The 12,664-nt window shown below is 47.6% G+C and overlaps 1 protein-coding gene across 1 annotated transcript; it reads left to right on the top strand.

Moving 5' to 3' along the window:
• Positions 1-88: 88 nt before the first annotated feature.
• Positions 89-4,196, top strand: RRP8 (ribosomal RNA processing 8). Its single transcript, XM_080817441.1, has 7 exons — positions 89-278; positions 1,466-1,832; positions 2,054-2,498; positions 2,588-2,717; positions 3,111-3,217; positions 3,300-3,396; positions 3,622-4,196. Exons 1-7 carry the CDS (start codon positions 180-182, stop codon positions 3,739-3,741), a joined length of 1,365 nt encoding a protein of 454 aa, XP_080673567.1. The 5' UTR covers positions 89-179; the 3' UTR covers positions 3,742-4,196.
• Positions 4,197-12,664: the final 8,468 nt, after the last annotated feature.

The raw sequence follows: 12,664 nt of genomic DNA on the forward strand, positions 1-12,664 counted from the left end.
CTAGCCAGCGGTACCTAAACTCGATGGTTTCCGGCGCCGCGCCGGCCACTCTAGCCACACAGATTTTCACTCTTTGCTTTCCGGCTCAGTTCCGGCTGCTCTGCGCGCTGGGTTTAGTAGAGACGCGCTGTGCACGTGGAGAGGCGTGTGGACTCGGGGATTTCGCCCACCGCACCAGCATGTTTGAGGAGCCCGAGTGGGCCGAGGAGGCCCCAGTAACCACGGACCTCCGGCCTGTAGCCTCACGGCCTCCGCCCGCCTCAGCCTCGCAAATCAAGGTGAGCGGCCCTGCGTGGAGCTCTTCCAACCGAGAAGCTTACCCTGGTGGATCCGGGCACTGGGACTCGCTGTGTGTGTGTGTGTGTGTGTGTGTGTGTGTGTACGCGCGCGCGTGTTGGAGCGGGGGCGGGGGGGCGCCTGCGGCCAACAGAAGACCCGACTAAGTGAAAGCTGTTGAGTAGAAGTCAGTGAAGTGAAGATGAATTATTGGACGCGAAAAGCACGTGCAGAGGCCCTGGGGAGAACAAAGCATGTCCTGTTATTAGGGTCACCCACACAATTATCCGTGTGGTTGGAGCACAGAGGGTATGCCATTGAATTTGGAGAGGTTGAAGTTTTGCATATTTTAACAATAGAAGCCAATAAAATGGTTTTAGTAGGGGAATGATTTCTTAAGATTTGCATTTTGGAAAAGTCCTTGGTTTCAGTGTGGAGATTGGATTGGAGAGAATAAGAGTGAATGACAGTGAAGGATTTTATCAGCACTACCATCCCAAAGCAGTAGTGCAGAGTGGGTACGGATAAACTCCCGGTTAAGTGCCTGGCCTGGGACCTCCCAACAGGACTTCAATCCAGAAGGCCTTCCAGACAAGAGACCTCCTTTAAGCCTTTGCAGATGTGAAGGCTGCTGTACTTCTCAGGCTCTTCCTACCTTTCAGTCAGCATCCAACATGGAATCCGCCTGCTTTTTCCCCATCCTCTTCATCCCCTCAACCCACTGCTATAATCTGTGCCACTGGTCTTTCCATCTGCAGCTTGTCCCTTTCCACTTATTCTCTATACTACAGCTAGACTCATCTTAGTACACACCTGTGATCCTGTCACTCTTGTTTTCAGAAACCTCTGTAGCTTTTATAGAAAGTTGCAGGCAAAAGCCTGAGATTGAGTGTTGGAACTCCTGCTGCCTTGTGGCCTTACCACATTCCCCTGGGAAACTCCACTTTCTCATCTGCAAATTGAAGAAGTGAGGTGGGTGGTTTCTCTGCTCTCCAGCCTCCCAGAGGTTGAGATGGTGACTTAAAAGTTGTTCAGGGTCTGGCAGGCTTCATGACAAGCTAGAGAAGTTAACTAAGAATAATCTAGATGCTTCCGCCAACATCTGAATCAGGTCTCCATCTCTGCCTTCTTATTCTCCAGGCCCCATCTATTTACCTCACCCCTTCTCTCTTCCCTTGTTTTCCCTCAGGGCTCTAAGCACCGTCAGCTCTTGGCTACTTTACGGGCCCTGGAGGCAGCATCTCTTCCCCAGCAATCCTCCAGCTTGCCTGGCAGTGACTCTGAGGAGGATGTGGTGGAAAGAAAGAAAAAACGCCTGAAAAAGGCCTCATCTGCTAGTGCTTCTATTGACATAGAGAAGAAGAGGAAGAAGAAATGTCAAAAACAGGGTCCCCCTGGCAGTGATTATGAAGAAAAGGAAGTAAAAAGGAAGAAAAAGTGCCTCAGAGGGATTCTCAATGCCAGTGACCCTGCTGAAGAACAGAAGAGAAAGAAGAAGTGCCAGAAACAGGCCCCCTCAAACCTTGCCCAGCATCTAGACAAGGATAACAAAACAGGTACTAGTGGATTTGTGTATGGTATGGGACAGGGAGGGGCATCAGCTGATCCAATACATGGCACAGGTTACCTGCCACCATTAGGTTTGGGGTTAGTAAGAAATGTTTTCATCCAGGCCATAGTCTCTTTCTCGGGAACGGGGTATGGCCAGGATGATTGCCAAACCTCAGAATTCAGGGGCTGTTGCCCCAAATATGCTCTCTCATCTCCCTCTCTTCAGGTTCCAAAGCTTGGAAGAGTACTGCTACAAATAATCAATCCAAGCCAAGTCCTGGTTCCACTTCTGCCAACCCCCCCCAGACCTTGAGTCGCAAGCAGTGGCGGAACCGGCAGAAGAACAAACGTAGACATAAGAACAAGTTTCGGCCACCTGACCAGTCTCCAGCCACAGCGCCCACAGAGGAGACAGAGATGCCTCCTGCCCCCAGCCCAGATAATCATGAGGATCGGGCAGGGGCTCTGCGAGCCCGCATGGCACAGCGGCTGGACGGTGCCCGATTTCGCTACCTCAATGAACAGCTATACTCAGGGCCTAGCAGTGCTGCACAGCGTCTCTTCCAGGAAGACCCTGAGGCCTTTCTCCTCTATCACCGTGGCTTCCAGAGCCAAGTCAAGAAGTGGCCACTGCAGCCAGTGGACCGCATCGCCAAGGATCTTCGCCAGCGGTGAATGGGGGTTGGGCACTCTAAGAAGCAATGTGGGTCAGTCATGGCTCAGACTAGACCAGTGAGTGATCCCTCCCCTCCACTCCCAGGCCTGCGTCCCTGGTGGTAGCTGACTTCGGCTGCGGGGACTGCCGCCTGGCCTCAAGTATCCGGAACCCTGTGCACTGCTTTGACTTGGCCTCTCTGGACCCCAGGGTCACTGTGTGTGACATGGCCCAGGTAAACCCTTCTATCTCTCTCTGTATCTGACCTGTGCTCTAGACCCAAGCTCTATGTGCTAATCTCTAATGCTCCCTCCCTTTACACCCCCCATTTCTAGTGTCTGGTGTTAGCAGTCAGTGTGGAATTAATTAATTAATAAATTTCTAAAAAATATTTGGTTTATTTTGAAAGAGAGCACAAGCGGAGGGGGGAGGCGGGTAGCAGAGGGAGAGGGAGAAGCAGGCTTCCCCTTGAGCAGGGAGCCCAATGTGGGGCTTAGTCCCAGAACCCTGGGATCATGACCCAAGCCAAAGACAGACACTTAACCGACTGAGCCACCCAGGCATCCCTCAGTGCTGGATTTCTGCTACCCATATTGTACGCTTTGTACAGTATTCCCACTCTCTACAGGTGCCTCTGGAGGATGAATCTGTGGATGTGGCTGTGTTCTGCCTTTCACTGATGGGAACCAACATCAGGGACTTCCTAGAGGAGGCAAATCGAGTGCTGAAACAAGGGTAGGTGCTCCCAGCACACAGATGTGTGTATATGTGCACAGGCATATGTCTGCATTTACACAGAACTTCTCACTCTTCTCAGGGGTCTCTTGAAAGTGGCTGAAGTCAGTAGCCGGTTTGAAGATGTTCGGACCTTTCTGGGGGCTGTGACCAAACTGGGCTTCAAGGTCATCTCCAAGGTGAGGGCCCCAAGAAGTCTTCCTATTTTTGTCTCGTTTGGTCTTTTTTAGGGTAATGATGTTTAGGAAAGAGGCCATACACGCAGACACAGATGTTTGCTCTTTGAAGGCATGATGCACGGGAGAGTCCTGGGAACCTTTCTGAGCAAGGGTGGGGCATGGACAGAGGTGTTTTGAGGAGCTGGGGTGTGGATTTGGAGCTCACTAGGTCTTTTCCACCCCTAGGATCTTACCAACAGCCACTTCTTCTTGTTTGACTTTGAAAAGACTGGGCCTCCTCGGGTAGGGCCCAAGGCTCAGCTCACAGGCCTGAAGCTTCAGCCATGTCTCTACAAGCGCAGGTGACCTCTGGGCCCGCCTTGAAAGAGGAGGCAAGTCTTGAACTCCAGGCTCAGAACTCTGAAGACTATCCAGCAAGTCACTGACCCATGGACTGGTATATCCCTTTTGCCGTCCTAAGACTAACATGTGATTAAACCCCTTGGTTCAGCCCCACTCTAATGAAGGCTTCTTAGTTGTGAGAAGCATAAAATCACTTGGGCTAGCTAAAGAGTAATGAGTTTACTGTGAAAATACAAGGGTATCTGGGAATTAGGTTTCCTCCAGATGTGGGAACTAGCTGGTTTGAAATTCAGGGCATCTCTGGGTTTGCTCCTCTTTCCATCTCTCAGGAGCCATGTGGACTTTCTGCCCTGGCATCTCTACTTGCTTCTCATCTCCATCTGCTGAGAAAATCTACAGCCAGGGCTGGGTGCGTAAGAGGTGCTCAATAAACCATAGCTATGGCTGTGATGTGTTGTAAGCCTTACTATTTTCTTAAGTCCTTCCCTAGGTAGGGTTGGAGGTCAAAGAGTGAAGAATGGATTTCTTGACTGAGGAATACTCTGGGAGAGCTCAAGATGGACCTTTCAATGGCCTTCATTTTACAGGGTATTTAGAGAATATTGATAAGACTTTGAGTTGTTCTGGAGGGTGGTGGTAAGAGCTGGGTTTCTTCATAAATAACAACTGGTTGACATCAATGTAGGCTGGGGGATTGGGCTTTCTATTAGTACGAGGGTCTCTTTGTTGTGTCCAGCTTGTAGTGGGCCCAGATCACCATGTCCTGGGAAAGCTGTGGGCAAGGAATGCTCGTGTTAGGAAAATGCACTGGGATGATAGACCCTTGGCCTCTCCTGGAAATTACCTGCCATGTCCCAGTATAAAGATGCAGCATCTTACCTATTTGGAAGGGCAAAAACAGAATGCTCACCGGGACATAGCTTCCAGGGCTCTGAGCCAGTCAGATGCCTCTGGTGAAGGGATGGCAGCTTCGAGGTAGGCTGTGGACTGGAGGACGTGTTTGGAGGCTAGGCAGTGTGCCACAGTGTCTTTGCATGTGCTCTTCTGTCTGCTGAATACTCACCTGACTGACGAAGTCTCACTCATCCTAGCTTAGTTTTTCCTACTTTACTGCTCCTAAAGCAGAATTAATTTTTTCATCTACATTCTTTGAATTGCATTGTGATTGCTTTGCACGTTAGACTGTGGTCCTTTCAAGTGATATTTATCTTTGTATTCCCAGAGCTTGTTGGTGACGTGGTAGAGTAACAGGGTTTAGCTGGGTGGGACTGATGAGAACAGGGTATTGCAGGAACGCAGGCTCAGGGTACAAGATGTGGGCACTGAGGACTAGGGATGATGGAAGAAGTAAGCAGATGGGAGAACTTGAGCAGATAGAACAGGTGAGATAATGAGGGCTGATGAGAGAGAGGAATCTGCAGTGAGTCTGGTTTCTCGCTTGAGCAACAGGTAGGGCTGGTGCTGCTGTTCAGAATGTTGGGTTGTAGGTACCTGTTTGATACTCATTTGGAAAAGGGGTGTGATCGTGCCGGGAGAGACCTATCCTAGGACTTGGGAATCAGCAGTCTAAAAGTGGTCATTAAAGTCATGGGAATAGATAAAATATCCAGAGTAAGGTAATGAAAAGAGAAAATGGCTCCAAATAAAACTCTAAGGAGCATCTGATGGATGGGCAAAGGCAAGTGGACTAGTCAAGGTGACAGGATGAGAAGGTCAGGCCAGAAATGGAGGAATTAAACTGGGAGAGTGGATGCTTTCAATATGGAGGGAAGGGATGGAGAGGTTGTTAGCTGTCAGACGCTGTTGTGGGGTCTGTAAAAATTTACAGTGAAGTCACACTGTAGCGAGTGAAGTTGCTGAATACTGTTGAGGGCCTGCTTAAATTTATAGTGGTATTCGTGTCTTTTTAGTTACACCAGCCAGCCCAATAGTATGGTTATCTCCGTCTTCTCAGGAATCTAGGTGTAGCTGTGGGGAAAATGAGTACTAAGGGATCATCCAGAGTTGGAATCTCGCCGTGCAAGGGAAATGAAAGCAAGCAGAGGCATTTCACACCATTCAGAAGTAACCGATCTCTCTCTGGATCGTGTACTATTGTAGAAGAGGTAGGAGAGTGAAAACAGAGGAATGGGTTGTTGAACTGGGAATCATTAAACAAGTGACTTGGGCAGGTGAGAGGTGGTGGTCAGGAATTGGTGTGCTTGAATTATTAGTGTTAGAAGCACAGCAGCTCCCAGCGATGGCCACGTCTAGAGTGAAGCCACAGAGGTCAGTGCCTGAGAGGCAAGTGAGAGAGGTTACCTGTATGTTGGGTAATGGACTGAAGGCTCGGGTATTGCGGGAAAGTCTTGTCTAAATGGAATTTGACATTCTCCAGGACGGTGGTAGAAGTTGGCATGGAAGAGAGGCCAACCTCTCAGGGGAGGGGGCGCATCGGGGAGTTCTGCAGACAAAATGATGAGGAAGCTAGATGGCTGAATTTCAGAAGTGCAGGGGGTTTGGACTGCCTACTAGAGAGACTTCCATTGTGGGAGTGATGTGAGGCTGGTGAGTGCAGCTGGCTGCCAGGCAGCTGAGATAACTGCCTCTTGGCAGTCCTTTCTAGCGTGTCAGGAATTACTGGGGATTACTAGGGAAATTGTTATTATGGCAGCTGCATGGGACAGGAGCCTCCGGGGTAAAGGGGAGGCAGGCCACAAAGTCCAAGGAAAGTGTTGGATTAGCTGTGGGACACACATTACCTTTGACAATTCCCTGTCTGTGTTCTTTTGCAAAAGTTTATATTCCTAGGTTTTAGTTAATTTTCCCTGTTTTTTTAATTCTCAGCAGAACAGCTGGGGTCTGCTTTTTTCCCTTTTTTGTCCTCCTTACTTATAATTTAGATTCTTCCTTTGCCTATTCTGGCTCTACCCACCCAAGTATGTATCTCTGGGTTTGACTCAGACCTTGGACTCCCTGTAACTCAGTCCAGCCCCAGTAATGTCTCCATCAGTTGCTCTGATTCTGAAAGCAGGACTCCCCTGATTTTGATCTGGGGCCTCTTGACTCCATCTTCAGCTTCGGGACAAACTCTTAGGCAAGCCCAAGTCCCTGGACATCAGTGTTTAATGCTGAGAGCCAAGGCTAGAGAGGGAACAGTATATTTCCTTAAGAAATAACAGCATGGCAGCTGTTGAGAGAACCAACAATTTAAAGAACAGTTTGAGAAGAGATTGAAGAAAGGGCAAGAGTAGTAAGAGGTAAGTGGGAGGGGGTTCCTGTACTGTGCAAGGCAGTGCATTATAATCACCTAGTGGTTACCAAGCCCTCCCCCAGTTTCTGATTGAGGAGATCAGGGTAGGGTTTGAGAAGATCTGTTCTGGTTGCTTTGGTTTTTCACAGTGAAGCAGGAAGCAGGGTTGAGAGAGTAGCAGGGAAGGGGTTGGAGTTTTGAGGCAAGGAGAGCGTAATGAACAAATGAAGGAAATGGATTGCTGGTGGTATTAATAGCATGCTTGAGGTTCAAGGTCAGAAAGAGGATGCATGGGAAGAGATCATGTAGGATCTCTGTAGAGAGCTTGCTGTTTTGAGAGAGCACAGCTGGACTGTGAGGGCCCACCCCCCTGACCTCAACTCTTAACTGCGGACTCCACTGGGACCATTCAGGAAGCTTGAGGTATTTATATTCCTACGGCCGAGGAATGATGAGCCTGGAGTCTGACTCCTGCCCTGGGAATGTAGAGGGCAGAGGCTCACTAACTGTTTCAGTGGAGCCGGGGCAGTGCCACTGCTTTTGCATTGGCCTGTGTTCCCCGAATTTGCCGTGGCAAGTGAGGTGTGTGTGTATCCTGTCATCTTGCAGGAGAGAGGGAAGCATGCGGTGCTCTTGAGTCCTTTCCAGTAGGACCATTTGAGGAAGCAAGGAGACCTCAGCACAAAGCAGCTAGGAGTGTGCCATGTGGGCTGAGGAGGGAGTTGCAGGAGACCACCCACTAAAGCTGCATCTGCCAGGGTCAAGGGCACAGTTGGGATGTCCCCTTTAAATATCTGCCAGCCCCATAGGGCACAGAACCGCCCAGTCCAGCAAGAACCTTCTTTCCTTTCTTATCCCATTATTTCTGTGCCGCTGGGCCCAGAGCAGTCAGCATCTGTTAGGTAGATTGGAGGTAAGAAGAGCAGAGAGCATACAGACTATCCTTCCCCTCCCCAGGTCAGGCTCCTTGAGACTAGACGTAAGTGGGAGGGGCAAAGTAGTTAAAGCTACAGTAGGTACAGATTATTTCTTGTTATTATGTAGGTTTAGACATTGTAATTGCTTGAAATCATAAGACTGTTAATTAAGAATGAGCTGAAAAGTCACAGGCTTGCTGCAGTTTCTCTCCACAGCAGGGAACAGTGCCCCCAAATGAAAAGTTTGGAAGGGTGGTAAGAGTGAAGAATATGTACGGTTGGGTTTGGATGGCAGCCTGTGCCTTGTGCTTGTTCAGCATGCTTTGAGAGGTTTCTTTCTGCTACAGCTTTTGGTGGGCTCCAGCTTTTGTTTCTGTAACACAGTCCTGCAGGAACACAGTTCCAAAGGAAACAGCATGATCTTGGCAGAGACACAGTCCAGTTCTAAACACTCAGCCATTTACATCATTGCACAAAGCCCTTCACAGCTTTTCACAGACACAGACCTGCAATTAGAGCCTTCTGTGCACAGGTCGTCCTCTTCCCAGGTGACTTCTCAGACTGGCCACCTGGTTCTAGGACATTAACCACTGTCTTACCGGTCTAATTGCTTCCATTCCTGCTCCCGAAGCCATTCATTTCTCCACACAGCCAAGTGATGTTTTTAAAATGTAAATCAGATATGTCATTTCTCCTTTTAAAATCCTTCAATAGGTTCTCAGTGCTCTGAGAACCAAAGACGTAGACTCATTCCCAGGCCCTGTGTGATCCTGCCCAGGCCTTGCTCTTCACCTGCGTCTTTACCCACTCCTTCCTCCTGAGGATGCAACCACACAGGCTTTCTTTTCTTTCTTTAAGCGTTCCAAGCTGCTCCTGCTGGCTCTTTACACATACTGCTCTGTCTTTCTTCAATACTTTGCTTGATGAGCTTTGCGTGATCATCTTCCAGATCTTCACACCAGTATCTCCGTTTCTTCTGTAGAAAAAACTGGCTAGATGCTCACCAAAATGTCCTTTTCGTGGACACACAGTTACACTCCGTTTCCTAGCCCCTTGCATCAAGGTGGGGCTCTGTGAATAGTCCTCACTAATGGAAAGTTAGTAGAAGTGATGTTTTACTACCAGACCAAGGCAGCTACAGAGTGGATGAGCGTTCTCCACATTCCCCCACCCCCTCCCGCCTGCTTCCATAATCTCAAGCACATTGAGATTTTGACTGTTGTGAAGACAGTGGAGTCAGAATGTAGAGTCTGAGTCACTGTTTGGAGGAAAGCTGTTTGACCAAGAGCATCCACATTGAACTTTTAAACAAAAAGAAACCTTTATTACATTAAGTTACTGAGCTTTGGGAAGGTTATAGAAGTTAGCATTATGTACCCTGGCTAGTATATCTTTTCCACCTTACTCTAAATCACAAAAGCCTTTTTGTTTCCTTCACGGTGCTTCAAACATACCATTTTACCAAGTGCCAGTCAACACTCCTACCTGTCCCATAACTTTGAATCTTAAGAGAAAAAATACTCACATGAGCAAGTTGAGATAGTCATTTTATCAGTTGCATTTTGATTGTGACCAGAAGAAAATATCCCACTGGAGAATGTCCTAAACAAATTGTATTTTTATTTTAATATTACTAGAGACCTGAAGGTAGGTGGCTGTTGGCATTGGTTTAGGAACTCAAGGGTGTTAACCATTAGGTCATGGTTACTCTTGGTCTCTTGATTCTGATGATCACAAAGGGATACGTTCTTGATTAGGCAGGGACACCTTACTGTTTTACATCTTAGAAGTCTTGCTGATTGCCACAGCCCCTACCTATTTGACCTGACTTCAGGGGTCTTTCTATATTGTTAATACTGTGGTGTAAATATGTTTCATTATTCTGTACAGCATAACTGAAGCCAATCTAAAATATTAGCATTTTATATATATTTGTCTCCCTCACTCCTTCCCACACCTCAGTGACCTGTGAGCATCTTATACAATTCACAGTTGTTGTTCTTCCAGTTCAGTGGGGTGGAGAAGCATGATCTGTTTCTTTCATTCATTCTTTACCTCCTCTGTTACTTAGGTTTTGGATGGGGAGGGCACATTGGAGGAGAAAAACCTAAATTATCAGTGTACTCCTCTCAGGCAGTTATTTAAATTCTGGCTCTCATGTGAGGTATTGGTGTTCTCTCTGGAGGCCCCATGGGGACTTGTGCACTGACTGGCTTTGCTTCCTTCCTTATGATAAACAACCCATGCTCCCCTTCTGCTCCTGCCCCTGTCCATGAATCCACAGCCTCCTAATGCTGACATCCCTCCCCCAGGCAGCCCTCTTGGGAGAGGTGCCAACAAATACCTCAAGACTGGTTCCCTTTCAGGAAGCCCACCAGAAACTAATGCATATTTGTCCCACCAGACACTAAAAGTGCAGCCCAGCCAGCCCCTGACTCCTGTCCCTCTGCTGCCCCCTGCCAGGCCAACTGACTTCTCCATGTGAGAAATAAGCACCAATCTCTATATACCCTCGTAAGTGATTCAGGTTCTGCCCAGGCTCCACTTAAGTGGTCATAAGGAGATGGCTCTGTTAAGTTCCTGAGTGTGACAGACCTCTAGCTAGAGAATATAATCTGAATGAATATAAAGCCTGTCCCTTGTGGGAACACAAAGTGACTATAAATGGTTCTCTTGGAGCTCTTCTTGCTTGATTTAGGATTGAGGGAACAGCACTGCTCCTTTGCCTTTAAAGGAGGAAAAGTTTTCTATTCCTAAGAATTCCCATCAATGCATCTTTCATTCTCACTTCTTATACAGTAGAAATTTGGGAGGTTCTGGATCAGCTTTATTTAATCTTATAGTAAATCCTATGTGGATATATCCAGCACCTTCATTTAGATGTGTCAGTATCTGTTAACCAGTTGTATTCAGTTTTGGTGCATTATCTAAAGATTTTAGACAACTGAAAAACTCATTTAACATCCTCTTATGTACATATTCCTAGAAAGCGTGAACTGTTTGAGTGTGTAAGCTCTATTTATAGAGTAACACAGTGTATTCTTTCTTTCCCTCCCCCTCCTTCACTCAGCTGTGTTTTAATATCCACTTAGCTATCACTCAGGGCCCTGTCAGGAAAATGCAAGCCACACTAAGTATTTCAAGTAACGGCATTTAATACAGAGAACTGATTGTGAGTGTTGGAAGGCTGAAGGAGTAGGAAGAAGCTGCCGATGTAATTCAGAAATAAGTAACTGGAGATATCAGAGAACATCCCAGGTGCTGGGAAAACAGGAAGAAATGGCATAATCACTGGAAACTAGGAGCTCAGAGAAGGGGCCCTTTTGATGAGACTTGGAACTTTGTGGGAGAAGCTCCTGTGTACCTAGTCTTGGACCTCTGAGGAAGAGCACGACTGCCGGTCTGTTGCTAAAATCTCTAACAAGTGTGGCAGAGCTGCTGCTAAATGCAGAAGCAGCTAGTAGCTGGAGACAGCTGCCTTCAGCTGAAGCAGGGTGACAGCAGCTGGAAAACAGGGATGAACGGCCTTCCTCCTGTCTTTCACTTCCAGTTTCCCTTTGGGATGTCCCACTGACAGGACCTCATGGAACCAGCTGGCAGTGGATTCTGGGAAATAAGAGTTTGCAGAATCTCAGCTGCTGCAACACAACCAGAGTATGTGTAAGGGGGTGGTGGTAGGGGTGGAGTGAGGGGTTGTCTTGTGGAGAGAGAGAATGTGGTGGCTAAGAGCCCAGGGTAGGTAAGCAAAATGAGTAGGTAAGGGATGTAATCCATGTAGTTTCTTGTAACTTTATTGCTTCTGTCAGCTACAGTGTTCCAGGGTATGCATCCACCATAGTAAATGTATCCATTCACCTGTTTGCTTCAAATTCTTTGCCACCTGGAGAAATTAAAATCTTTGGAGCTAGGTTCTTAACAAAAATTATGTTCTAGGGATGCCCTGGTGGCTCAGTTGGGTAAGCCGCTGCCTTCAGCTCAGGTCACGATCCCACAGTCCTTGGATCGAGTTCCGAATTGGGCTCCTTGCTCAGCAGGGAGCCTGCTTCTCTCTCTGCCTCTGCCTGCCGCTCTGCCTGCTTGTGTGCTCGCTCGCACTCTCTCTCTCTCTCTCTCTCTCTAATAAATAAATTAAGTCTTTTTTTAAAAATTATGTTTACCAATTAGATGCACTCACAAGATTTGGGAGGCAAGGGTCATCTTCCTGCTGCTTGGTTGTTGCTGCTGGAAAGCAGGTTTATCTAGATGTGTGGCTCTTTGCAGCCACGTTCCCACTGACACCAAGGATGAAGTAGGGATGCTTACTGTACAGCTGAACTTCCATGTGGGACGGAGGTTCAGCAGGTGAAATCCCATCTACTCTGTGACACTTCGAGTTTGGCAATAACAAAGTATGGTTAAAAAGAGAAAGTACTGGGAGGATATCAATAAGTAATTCACAGAACTCGTGAGAAGTACAAGGAGTGAGGTTCAGAAAACAGACCTGGACCAGGAAGGGATGGACAACTGTAAAAGACTTAAGGTCACACTTCAGAGTCAGTCCGGTTAGGATGGCACTGCCGGCACCGTGGCTGCTGGATTTGTCTCTTTAATTGCTACACAGATTGATGCTAAGAATTGAGATAAGCCTCCGAAATTTATGGGCCTATTTTAGGATTGGCCCATGAAAGCCCCCTCTCCAGTTGTTCCTTTATTCTTGCTCTTCTGTTCCTCACCCCCACAATGTGTTTGTTGTGTGTCTCTAAATACATATGTATCTTTGTCCGAATATATGGTTTTG

The sequence above is a fragment of the Martes martes genome, assembly GCF_963455335.1.
Source record: "Martes martes genome assembly, chromosome: 10".
Taxonomy (NCBI): domain Eukaryota; kingdom Metazoa; phylum Chordata; class Mammalia; order Carnivora; family Mustelidae; genus Martes; species Martes martes.

What these genes read in the sequence shown, in the direction of transcription:
- RRP8 (XM_080817441.1), top strand. Translation starts at nt 180, where the DNA reads ATGTTTGAGGAGCCCGAGTGGGCCGAGGAGGCCCCAGTAACCACGGAC. An exon ending in GCCAAGGATCTTCGCCAGCG is followed by an intron (nt 2,499 to 2,587) that starts GTGAATGGGGGT and finishes CTCCACTCCCAG; the next exon opens with GCCTGCGTCCCTGGTGGTAG. An exon ending in AATCGAGTGCTGAAACAAGG is followed by an intron (nt 3,218 to 3,299) that starts GTAGGTGCTCCC and finishes CACTCTTCTCAG; the next exon opens with GGGTCTCTTGAAAGTGGCTG.